This window comes from Protomyctophum bolini, assembly GCF_963924005.1.
Source record: "Protomyctophum bolini genome assembly, chromosome: 16".
NCBI classification, from domain to species: Eukaryota; Metazoa; Chordata; class Actinopteri; order Myctophiformes; family Myctophidae; genus Protomyctophum; species Protomyctophum bolini.
Window position 1 is genome coordinate 22,821,388 of NC_137877.1, and position 12,962 is coordinate 22,834,349.

At 42.0% G+C, this 12,962-nt stretch overlaps 1 protein-coding gene across 1 annotated transcript in view; it reads left to right on the forward strand.

Moving 5' to 3' along the window:
* Window positions 1-12,962, forward strand: part of arhgap15 (Rho GTPase activating protein 15) — a 75,624-nt gene that overhangs the window by 34,089 nt on the left and 28,573 nt on the right. Inside the window, exons 8-11 of the mRNA XM_080785313.1 lie at window positions 2,502-2,639; window positions 4,476-4,574; window positions 7,399-7,476; window positions 10,719-10,853. Coding sequence (XP_080641439.1) covers window positions 2,502-2,639; window positions 4,476-4,574; window positions 7,399-7,476; window positions 10,719-10,853 — 450 coding nt within the window. The remainder of the gene's footprint in view (window positions 1-2,501; window positions 2,640-4,475; window positions 4,575-7,398; window positions 7,477-10,718; window positions 10,854-12,962) is intronic.

Consider the following 12,962-nt stretch of genomic DNA (forward strand, 5'->3'; position numbering starts at 1 on the left):
ACACTTCGACACCCAGGCGTAGCCGGGGATCAAACCAGAAACCTTCAGATTCCCAAGCGGCCACTAGGGCTGTCACAACAAGCTGGCGATTATTACATAATCACCTAATCACAATTATTCAAGATAATCATAGTAATATTTTTGAAAAATCCGTCATATATTTTCAAAAGTTTTAAAGAAAATATGGAAATAGCAGATTTACAAGCTCACAACGCGCCACGAAGCGATGCGGTGTGAGCTTGTAGATCGGCTATTTTCACTGGTTTGAGTCCTGGGGAATCTTTATTTTGGGTCTCGAGCTAAAACGTTGGGAACCACTGACTTAGAAGATGCAATGGCTGCACTACACATGAAGCATTATGCATGCTTATCTCCCATTGAGGTAATTCAGTCTGACAGGTTTCCTTTGGTATTTTCGTGTCATTTTACTATTATTTTAAACAAATACATGGCACAGGAATCTTGTGGTGACTGTTGATTTCAATTATACATTTGTGCAGACGAACCATGACACAAGAACATGCTAATTAGCATTATGTCAGCATATGTCAAGCAGCAATTATGGTAATCCCCGTCAATGGTTCAAATCAATCTTGTCACCTTTTGGCGCTTGCACGAGGAATATTATTGATGTAGGATGATCATATTAAAATCCTAATTAGGGACAAGGGACATGGAGTCTGATCTCCCGGCTCTTATTGTCAGCTTTAGCCTTTGCCTTTGAGTCTAGTGATATTTCCCCTCAAGACTAGCAGGGCACTATGTCATCAAAGTCTTATCTCTTTTAGTAATGCAGAGCAGAACATACAAGATGTATTTCAAACAACAACACAATTCTGCTCATCATCAATGACAAAAAAATGCCAATACAATTAATATCAGAGATATTGTATGCATTTAAATTCTTATAGGGACTTATAATACGCTCATACCTGATAATAAACTAATTCTACTGGAAGCCGCCCCTCCTCTTTCAGAGGAAAATAGGAAGCAAAAAAGGGAAAAAGAGCTGTTTCTTGGATTACAATGCTACAGTAGACAAAATAGGTCAGCCTCATCCATTTGGGAGGAGCAATGTTAATTTTTATTAAAATGACAAGCAAGGCTAGTCTTTTGGAAAAAAAAACAGCTGGGAATTCCCAGAGACATAGAAAAGTTCAATTGGAATGAATAATAGAAAAAGACAGCCATGGGAGAGGTGCCTGGAAGGAAGCCTATAATGAATAAATAAGAGCGGGAACGTGTAACGAGGGGGGGAAACTTTAGCATCAGGTAGTACTGTGGAGCAATGCCAGCTGCTATTTAGGGGGAGCTTAAGCCTTCTTACAGTGTATTTTCCAGCAGACTACCCTACCACGCCCCACAACCCCAAAAATAAGCTACTAATTATTTGGTGCTAGAATCTACCAGGTCACACCACCACATTAAAATGAAATCAGACCATTTTGAGGAACGGGAAGGAATTGTACAGTAGTAGTGTGCTGGCAGAGTATATATATCACAGTCATATATCAGCAGTTATTTTTCCCCCTTCAAAACCCACTACAGTACGTGTCATATTTCTTAACAGCATCAACAATGGTGTCTGGTCATAATCAGAACCCCTGGCTCTTGTCAAATATCAATCATGTTCTTCTGCTTTGAATGTTCTCTTTGGAACAGTTGATGAGAGTCACGACGGTCACATACAATGGGTGAGCATGCATATGATACAAATTTTGTAGGAAAACCCCACATGACTTTGTATTACAAAGTCATGTGGGGTTTTCCTCACAATTTTTAAAACTCAAGGTCAGTATACTCAAGAGACAAAGATCACCATTAAAGGATAACTTGAATACTTTTCAACCTATCTTCATATAATTAGTCCTCACTAATAATCATGATAAAATAGCAAAATAAATGTACTTAGTCTGTGTCTCATAGGAGGGCTGTAGGCAGTTCAGAAACCCGTCCACCAGTGACATCATCAAGCTTAAAGAAACTGCAGGCTTTCTATTCCTAAATAGAAATTGCCTAACGATGATGTCACTGATGGACAGGTTTCTGAACTGCCCACAGCCCTCCTACGAGAAACATTTGGTATTGTATCATGATCATTAGTGAGGACCAATTATATGAAGATAGGTTGAAAAGTGGTGAATTGTTCCTTTAACTGGGGGGAACATTAGTCAAATATCTGCTATTGCCAATGATAGCAGATTGGTTGTAGAGTAGATGGAAAATGCGGTCCAAGACTCAAGTACAGAGCCGACAAAGGTCCAGTTTAAGTACAGATTGAGGGTTAAAGTGCCTAGCAGGTAAAAAATAAACCAAGTGAAGGGCTGCCTGTAATACTTTGAGCACTCACACATTGACTGCATTGCAATCTGTATGTGCTGCCTTTTGCTGCCACTACTATGTCTACAACAGTAAGAAACAGCCGAGAGAAATTTGACCTGGATCTTCAGTTTAACCACTCAAGTTCTCCTATGTTTTGTTCTTCCCTTGGATGTTGGCAGATATGTTCACAAGCGGCAGGCTGAAACACAGCATGTCAGACAGCAGCGCAGACAAGAACGGGGTGAAGAACAGGCTAAAGAAGTTCATCATTCGACGACCCTCCATGAAGACCCTGCAGGAAAAGGGCATCATCCAAGGTTGTGACTTCCACCGAAAATCAGCTGAAAAAACCCTCAAATATACTGTAACAAGTGTTTCTAATTATTTAGGCTCATCGTTGATCTTACAGGCTTTTGGTTTTTATGTGATACTACAGTATGTGTTTTGCTGTGTAATTACCATCCTTTGTCTTGCAGGTTACCACGGTGACTATAATATTTCTTAAAGAGACTCAGTTTCTCTTATATAATAGATTAATACCATGAAATTACTACTACAGTGATTTGAAAATCATCTCTCCTCCCCACTTATTAAGAGTCAAAGAACAACGGTAGATAGATAAATGAAGCGCATGAATTTGACTCTGAACAACCACGCCAATCCAGGCAGCTAGGCACAGAGAGCCATTCCTCAAAGGGGTAACTAATTTATTGAGCTCACGGTTGAAGGAAAATACACCATTAAAGGGCATATTTAAGCACATTTGCAATCCTTAGAAGAAGGTAACGGTATTTGGAATTTCCCCACAGCTTCAAGGAGACCCTTTAATGTTGTGTCCACGGGACAAACGCGAGATCAAAGCGAGAGGACGTTATTGACGGAATAAATGAAATACTTGTGGATTAAGGAATGGGGCAGGTGGCCCCCAGACTGTCCTTTTTGGCAGAGCTAGTGGGCAAGCCACTTCAGAGAGTGGCTTCCTCAAATCGCACCACCCCCTCCGCTCCCTCCTATCATTCTTCAGAATGCAAATTAAATCCATGCGACGGGAGGGTTATTTGAATTCCTTTAGGAGGGGTAATTTTGCTCCATTTCTCTGCCCACCCCACCACCACCCGCCCCCTCAACTCTTCCAACCCCCCTCCCTCCCTTCCTTGCTTATCTTGCCGAGCGCTGGCGAAAAGTGTTATTTTGTATGCAAAGGTGCCTCGCTCGGAGTCATTTATGTATTTGGTGCACCCTCCCCTCGCTTGCTTGTGTATAAACAAGAGAGGGTGATCGTTTGAAGTTCCACAGGCTAGAGAGAGAGAGAGAGAGAGAGAGAGAGAGAGAGAGAGAGAGAGAGAGAGTGATACGGATACTGGAATGCGGCAGAGGGGAGAGGGAGATCACCTCATCATCACAGAGTGTGAAAATGGGCCTGTGTTCCATGTGTGCTTGGCTTAACCCGTAAGGTTTGCTGAGGCCACATTCGCTTGCGCTGTTCGGTGGCTTGATGAAGCCAGTAGCCTCAGAGGCCTTTGGGATTTATTGCCTGTTGGGACGAGTTCAGAGAGGGCTTGTTCACCAAATTAGATGGGGACGAACTTTTGAGAAATGAAGCAATGGAAAGTGGTTTGCATATAAGATAGTGAGCATGGTGCATTATGCTGCCTCTGATCGGGAGTTCATCAACCACATGAACCCTAGTGTCCCTATTCTGGGGGGATAGCTGATGTACAAGTTTACAACGCATAGAAAATGTAAATCTGCCGTTTGGTGTATATGGGGAAAAAGCAGGGGGCCTAGAATAGAGCCCTAGGGGGACTTGCAGTCAACAAAGCGTATATAGGGTTTAAGTGGTCACTTAAACGAAAGGTTTATGGGACAAAAATGTTAATGATAAAATGATTGAGCTTAGATTTAGATATTAAATTCCTAACTACAGTGATACAAGTGTTCTACAGCCATTAAAGATGAGATCATAAAAAAACAATGGATGCAAGTGTGGTTTGCAGTGCTGTCAAAAAAAGATGCATGCAGTCGCTGAAGGAAAAATTAAGTGGTCAAAGAAACAATATTAACCCCTTGTCCTTCAACGTTGACGAAAACTACTTCTAGTTTCTCTCATGGTTTGCGGTTATAACAAGTCATAACATTTCATTCTCCTGCAGATCGAGTGTTTGGCTGCCACTTGTTGACACTGTGCGAACGTGAGGGGTCCAGCGTGCCAAAGTTCGTCAAGCTCTGTTTGGAAGCCGTCGAAAAACGAGGTACGTGTACAAGTCCTCTCGTTTCACACTGTTGAAAGCTCCAATTCCACAGGACAGGCTTTTGTGTATGGGAAAGAGATTGAAATGCATGATATCTGTGTGGGAAAAAAAAGTCCAGAAGAATGCATTTCCTTTATTCTCTTGCATTAAGGAGGGCTGACATCTCCTCACGCGTTTTCCATCCTGACCCAAGGCCTGTCCACCTCTCTCTCTCTCTCTCTCTCTCTCTCTCTCTCTCTCTCTCTGATGCTCCATCTAAACCCACAATCGCAAATCGCCATTTACGCTTTTTTTTTGTTGTTTACACTTTCTGTCCATTTTGTTGACATTTTCCGAGCTCATTTGACAAGATCCACGGTCTAGAAAGTGCCTGTTTTATAAGAAGTGCGTCTCGGTCGTTGACTTTTCAGCGTTCCTGCAGTGTGTGTGTGTGTGATCAGCAGTTTCCCAGGCTCCCTCACATAGCTGGCGAGGCAAAGGGGCTGAACCCGGAGGAAAACGCTCCCCGGCATCCCAAAACGCTTCATTTCTTGGTCCATGTCCAAATCCGAGTCCACTTCAGACTGTTTACAACGCGCCCGAAATTGAGAGTGAATTATGTGTTTGTGTAATGGGTTCCGTTTGTGGTTTTGGCTGAACATTTGTTCAGGACTATTAGTTATCTTGGGGTAAAATTGTGGTGGCCCGATAAACTTGCTGAGAAAATAATACTGATTAAGAGCTCCTTTAAACTACGGCAATTATGATATAGAGTCCTGTTATGTTTATTGATCCATGATGGACTTCAGCCTATTTAGAAAATAAACCTTTCAACACAAACAAGACTATCCAGAGAGGCACTAGGGAGGGCTTTTTTTTAAAGGGAGGAGAGCGCAAATAAACAAACTTTGACAACCTCAAGAATACACAGTTAAGATCACCTCCGTTGGAACATTTTAACATTTTGGCCACATTAAATTGCAGGCCGTAACGAGAGAAGACCCTTTTTTTAACTGACACATGTGTGACTCCTTCATTCGCTGAAGTTGTCGACTATATCCTCAAGTCACCCCAACAGTGACAACGGTACACGTTGTGCTGCTGTGTGTCAAACGCTGGGACATTCATTAGAGCAATCAATATAAAGGGCAGAGGAAAATGTCGCCCGGGTTACCTCTGCCCAGTGTTCGCGTCTGCAACAGAGTGACAACAGTGTCCCTCAAATGACCGTAACCTCTTCTGATGCCCTGAGGCTACAGAAGTGGACATGTCGTGGCGGCGTGCACTCTTCTCCTCACCCACACTGGATTTGTGGGGATGTGTCCTTTCCTTCTGGATCCTTTCTTATCATCCATCCAAGTATAGAAAATAAATACAACAGGCATTATGTTCACATAGGCCTACTGTACCTGTACTCGTTTGCAAAAAAATAATCTATGTTAATAACTAATAGCGTTGTTACTTTCTGTGAACTGTAAAGAGCTTCAAATGAATGAATATATAATTTAGAGACGACGAACATCCTCCTACGACACAGACTGGCATGTAGAAAACATTGTTCATTTTTAGAGTGGGGACAATGAAAGCATGACAAGCTGTCGACTGCTATTGAGTTGGTTTGGCAGACTTTGTCTGGCGTCCTTGGATGCAGTGCAGAATGGCAGGCATACTCTATAATCAAAGTAGTCCTCAAAATCTCACAGCGAAATGGAGCCATATGGCGTCTCGGTCCAAGCTAGGCTCAGGCACTGAGTGGATATGAACGAATGTGCAGCTGAGATGGAGAGCTGCAGTCTTATTGATACTTCTAACCTTTTTAAATCGGTGCTATATTTCACCTAATATCTCCATATATTTCAACTTACAGCAGTGCTGTAATACTCCATCATACATCAGCAGTGTCGCACAAAAATAGTGAAAGTAGCAATAATGATATCATGTCGTCTCTGTTGGGTGGAAACCTCATTATGTCAGAAACAGTAAAAGTAGTAGATCTACGAGCTCTTTTTAATGACAAAAGATTAAATATGGAGGTTTCTGCACGACAGGGAAGATATACTATTATAAGTCAGTAGATTATTTTCCCAAGGTGAATTAGGAAAAAAAAGCAGAAAACTAGAGCTAATGGTGATCATTTGTTATAAAAAATATATACATGGTATGATTATAGTATATTATACAATAAAAAAGTACAGTACAGTATATGTATCCAGTTTTGCCAGATTTTGCTAAAGAAACAAGCGGTCAGGCCTATGAAAACATGCCCAAAAGAAACGACTAAGGCCACATGACCACACACAACTACAGTATGTAAAAATAGCCGATCTAGCTCTACTATTTTCACACACAAAAATTGGAATTCTACAAGTTTTTTAAAATACACAAATCTTGTACACAGTATTTTCAGGTGGGGATCAGTGGACAAATACAACTTAAGTTGGGGGTCCTTGATATTTGAGAACCACTGGTTTAAACTAGAAATGCACTCTCTCAAGATGCCAACTTGCGCTTTGTAAGCAAGTAAGTAAGCAAGACTTGGGCGCAAGCAGAGCACACCGTGAAGTGCGCTCACCACTGCTGCTCTGAGTCCTAAAGCTCTCTGCTGCTGTTTGGGTACGGTCTGAGTATTTGCACGCTCTGCTTGCGCAAGTAACTTTAGACATTAGACAGCAAGCCCAAAATAGGCACTTTAGAAATCCCGCCCCCCCCCCCCCCCCCCCCCGACATGGCAACAACACTGTATGTATCCCTCAGGTGAATTGCATGTATTTCGATGTAAATTATTATACCAAATGGGAAGCTGTTTTACTTTACTACAGTATAATATTTGGTGGATATCTTGCAGGTCTGGAAGCGGATGGCATCTACAGAGTCAGCGGCAATCTATCTACTATTCAGAAGCTTCGGTTCATCATCGATGAAGGTTGGTTGAATCACAGCCATGAACCATGGGCTTAGTTATTTTATAACCCACTGGGTTTCCTAAACCAGTGGGTTATAAAATAACAGGGGTCCTTGAGGGAGTTCCAGGGGGTCCCCAGCTAAATTATAGTTAGGAACCAAATGGACCCTTATGTGTCTGTAACTCAGAGTGTACAGATGGAACCAATTGGACTTTGATTGATTTTAAAATATACATTGGGGTCTCAGAGATAGAAATGTCATTAAATGGGGGCCTGTGAAATTAAACAGGTTGAGAATCAGTGCTAGAGTCGTACAAATCTTCTCTTATGGGGGGGTCCCTGGAATAACCTTTCTAATGGGGGTCCGCGGGCTCATTAGTGTCAATTTGGGGGTCCTTGACATGGAAACGTTTGGGAACCACTGTCTTTTTTATGGGTCTTTTCTCTTTTCTGATGAATTGAAAATGGTGGACCCTGTTGTAAACAAGTGTAATGCTTTATCATGGTGTTGTCCATAGTAACAGTTTTTGTATTTTGTGATGTTTTGTTCTGTACCCATTCTGCATACTGTGAAATACAAATTTTAATCAATCAATAAATCACAATGTGATGCATTGTGAGCTTATAGATCTGCTATTCTCACTAGTTTCGCTAAAACGTTTGCTCTAACCTGCATGGCTTCAGTTTATGGCTGTGGCTATCGGTTCACTTGTCTGTCCTGTGTAGATCTGATAGTTATGTGTGACGCTGTAGTGTGATTCAAGTATAGGCATTCATTTACGGGGGAAGAAAAGAAAAGAAACAAAATACATATAAAGTTTGAATATGGAGATAAGAGGGTTTCTGCCTGACATCAATGAAATGCAACTCTAAATTGTCATAGTCCTGTTAAATGTCACAAGCTTGATCCCTGCAACAAGGGGTCATTACTATATGTCCAGACCCCCGAACCTGGCCGGTGAAATCTGTACCTGCACGCATGCAACAATGGAAACCATACAAAGTACACACTATGCTTGTAAAATGGTGACTGAGTGCTTCTTAAACGATTAAGTTCCAAGTAAATTGTTGTTGAGAGAACAGAATGAGGAATGGACTATAGCTTTTTACCAGGCATGGGAAAGCTCCTCCAGTGAGACAATAATTCAGCAAAACCTACCGGTATAGTGCGCAGCACACTCACCCAATCACTTCAGTCTATAAATGATCCAACATTTCCATGTGAGAAGCCGTAGCCCCGTGGGGATTTTCTTACACAAACAAGGCAACGTCTGTTCTGCTTAACGAAAGAACATAAAGAATATCCCATTCCCCTCTAACCATGATCAAAAAAATAATAAAATCTCTAAAAATGTGTTATTCATTTTTAACTCAACGTTCTATTGAAACAACGGGCATCGGCTGGTTTTGACTGTTCCTTTTTTTTGGGTACCATTCGCTCTTGTTCTGCGTGATGGATCCACGTACGGCACACACAAGACAGTGGAAAACGACGGAGTGACATCAGCGACATTCTGGGCATTCCACACATTCTGGCGCGGTGACACCATGTGCCTACACCACTGTGTCCCACCCGTTTGTTCTGCATGTGTGTTGTTCCTCCAACTCTCGCTTCGCCTCAGAGAAACTGGACATTGTCAAACACAGAGGGACGGGGGGGTGAGGGGCAATTTACAACGCTCACAAACATTTCCATATTGTAGGCTTGGGTCGCATTGCATAGCGTAGTATGAAGATTCCACAGAGGATACTCACACCTTTGATTTGGGGACTGACAGTAAATTCTCTCTTCTTTCGGCCCTCAGTTGAACTTGATGTACTTTACACATTCCAAGAGGAAAAGCATGTTGGTTTTCGCTAGAGATAAGAGTAGTGGTTATCAAATACTTTCAAATCAAGAAAGTGTGGTTAAGGGGCTGACACGTTTTGGATCAATGTTTTCATTGATCAAAGGAAAAAAAAACTCTCAAATGACAACAAACTAATTTCTAAGTTTAGACACACTGCAAGGCATGAATGTGGCATCCAACACTGCACAACTCATAGCCAGATTTATCTGGCTGTGTTTAGCCTTACTATATACTTTGTCATTTGACAATAGGGCTTACTGTAAGTGGTTTCAAAAATAATAAATGTGTCCCATACTGCCAATATACTTCCGTCCCATATGCATTAGTCTTTTTCATCCACCCGGCATTCTTTGAGATCAAAAGATTATGCTTCTGCAAGACGAGCGGACCTCCTTGCATATGGAGCTGGAGTGTTCAACACATTTCTGTTTTTGTTTGGTCTTCCTTTTATTATTTTGCTAGCTCTGAGCAAAAGCATGCACCTCACTATACAAACCCTGGGCGGTGTAAAAAAAAAGATATACCTTTTCTATGAGAAACAGAAAATGGTGGTATTTTATCATGAACATTAGTGAGGACCAATTATAAGAAGATAGGTTGAAAGCGGTGGTCCTTTAACCACTTTATCCATGTTGGCTACACTGCTTGCTCGCAGTGTGTCACTTTGTGCCGATTTTGAACAATTTAATGAAAGATTTTAACAAAAATTCTCTTCTGGGGGTCCCTGGCACAACACCTTTTCAGATGGGGGGGCCAAATACATAATCAATTTGGCGGTCCCTGGCATGAAAAAGTTTGACACTGATTTAGAAGACATTTGTAGAATCTGCCTCAGGTCTTAAAGGGTTATTATCTCGTCAGTGAGTTAATGGTCTCAGTAGTAATAGGGTGAACGATGGCTTACTTCCAGCACGATGTATATGTCAACATGTGACTTTTCAGTGCGGTGGCAGAAGCATCCCCAGTCCCCACACCTCCAGGCGTGTCAGCTTGGCTCCCATTCACACGGTTCGGCCTCCTGTGGCATGGTTCAGCCTCCCCCCACTCCCCCCACACACGGACCGCGTGTCTACCTGATGGCCTGTGTCGCTATACCAGGGGGTACTCTCTGGTCTCAGCTCTATTAAAATGGAATGATTTCGGCGCGGAGAGGCTCATATCGCCTCAAACAGCGAGCGGAGGAGGGGGATGGGGGGACGGGCGGAGGAAAAAAAAGAGCCATGTGGCTCCAGACCTCTGGGTAGCCGCGGAGGCCTGGTGCTGTTAGCGAGGCGCCGCTGTAAGCAGGTAAACATTAGCATAGTAATTAGCCCCAGCTAATTCTCCCAATTAAAGCTGTGTTGTTTCCCTCTGTCTTTCCCTCCTGTCTCCCCCCGTCACGAACCCTTCCTGGTTGCTGCTCTGCTCCCCAGAGGAGGAGCTCAACTTGGACGCCAGCCAGTGGGAGGACATCCACGTTGTCACCGGCGCGCTCAAGATGTTTTTCCGCGAGCTGCCAGAGCCGCTGTTCCCCTTTCGCTTCTTTGAGCTGTTTGTGGAGGCCATCAGTGAGTACAGAACTAGCCCCAGCTGCATTTTTGTTTTTTCATGTCAGCTACTTTTCTTGCCATTTTGGCAAGGGCTGGCCGGTCACCTTGCACCATTGTCAACTTCCATTGTTCCATTGTTTTGGCTTAAATGCTATATAATTATTGTGTTCCTTTTTTTGGTCTTTATCATTCATATTTTTGCCTTATAATAATAGCCAACAATATCATCTGGCTAATATATCAAGAATAGTCGATACCCAGCCAAGACCATATTTTATGCAGTCTACCCTTGCATTTTACACATTCATTTGGCCCTGCGGTGTATTAGCCTTAATCCTGTTTACAGTGTGTGCCTCTGTTTGCCTCTAGAATTGTTGTCCCTTAAGGCAGCTCAGTTAAAGAGTAAACTATTCCTTCACTCTGTGAGCTGGAGAGAGGGAGGCCATTGGGAATAAATACAGCTGATAAGCAAGTAGATTTTTTTCTACCATGTGCATATCGTCGCTGTCGGGCAAAAACCTCCTATCTCCATATTCTAACTTTTTTGTGTTTTTATTAAATTAGTGTCCTACTATTAGTGTTTTTAGGTTTCCACCTGACAGAGGCAACGACATAACTGTACGAACAGACCTATCAATACAGTTGGCCGGGGTCAGTCCAGAGTTTGTTTTGCTGTAGTCAAATGTTGTGAACTTGGGGGCGTGTAATTTAAAACGAGCTTAAGATTTAACCTAATTTAAAACAAATTGAATTGAAATACAGAAGAAATAAACAAGGCTTGACTTTAGTAATCTTTGACCTTTAACCAGGTTAGTCTCATTGAGCTTAAACCTCGCTTTCGCAACGGAGACCTGGCCAAAGAGTGAGCAGAAAGTTACAGACAAAATTACATTATCGCTGTTGGCGGGCAGAAACCTCTTACTCTATCTCCTTATTTGAACTTATTTGAAATTTTCTTAAATGAATGCCCTATTTGATCAAACTACAGCGTCACACAAAAGCCTCACAAGTAGCAGATCCGTACACTCAAACGCTGCACGAAACGACCCGCTTGTAGATCTGCTACTTTTGCTGTTTCAGATCATGTTTTGGACATATGAGGATTCCACCCGATAGACATTATAAAGAAGTAATACAGACTACCATGAACATAGAAAAATAAAATAATAATACATTTAAAACAAATCAAATTTACAAAAGATCCGATTATACATTGAAGGCAGGCAAGATGTTTTATAATTGTGTTGCAGAGATTACAGTATGGCTCAAAAACATTGACAGACCTGCATTTCATTTTCCTCCATGATTTGAAGCCAAGTTCAAGAAATAACAAATGTTTTATTTTCTACCAAATGCAGTACGAACCTTGGGCAATAGAGTCATTGGTATGCTATCAGCATGTCACATCAAATTAAACCACTTGAACCCTAGCGTCCATATTCTGGGCCAAACATTTTGCAAACAAGCTTGAGCTTGTGGATCGGCTATTTTCTGCGAAGATATGCTGGGCCTATTATCAACTACAGTAAGTATATTTGTGGTTTAACTGAGACGTCAACTGAATGCATGGAGAACATAACTATGTCCTAGAAATGGGCCTAGTGGAGTCTCCGTTTACAGTATGGTACATAAAGTGATGACTCACAAAGCAATAATACTCACAATGAGAAGAATAAAAAGTAGAGTAAGCAAAGCATATCTCTACCCAGAGACCTATATTTTCTCCACTACACTACATTGATTGTGTTTTAAATCAGTTTGTAATATTAGAATCCACCGCCATCCCCACCAAGATCCCCCAAAAAGTCAAGTCAACATCAGAGCGTTGGCCTTTCAGGCAGTGCTATCAAAAGAGGGCACTGTTGGAACAGCAACGGGTCATGTCTACATACATAAGGTAAAGGAGTACTCTTCTTCCCATTAGACTTTGTGATAGAAATAAGCAACAGGTCTATGAAAACAAGACCAAAAGAAGCGACTAGAGCTATAGGCCGCATGAGCACTTCAAACATCAGCTACTTGAAAATAGCCAATCTACAAGCTAGTGAACTTGTAGATAGCAGATAGAAAATATCAAAGAGGGGGTGGGGGGGTTGTTTTTCACCAAATGTGCACAACCTAACACAC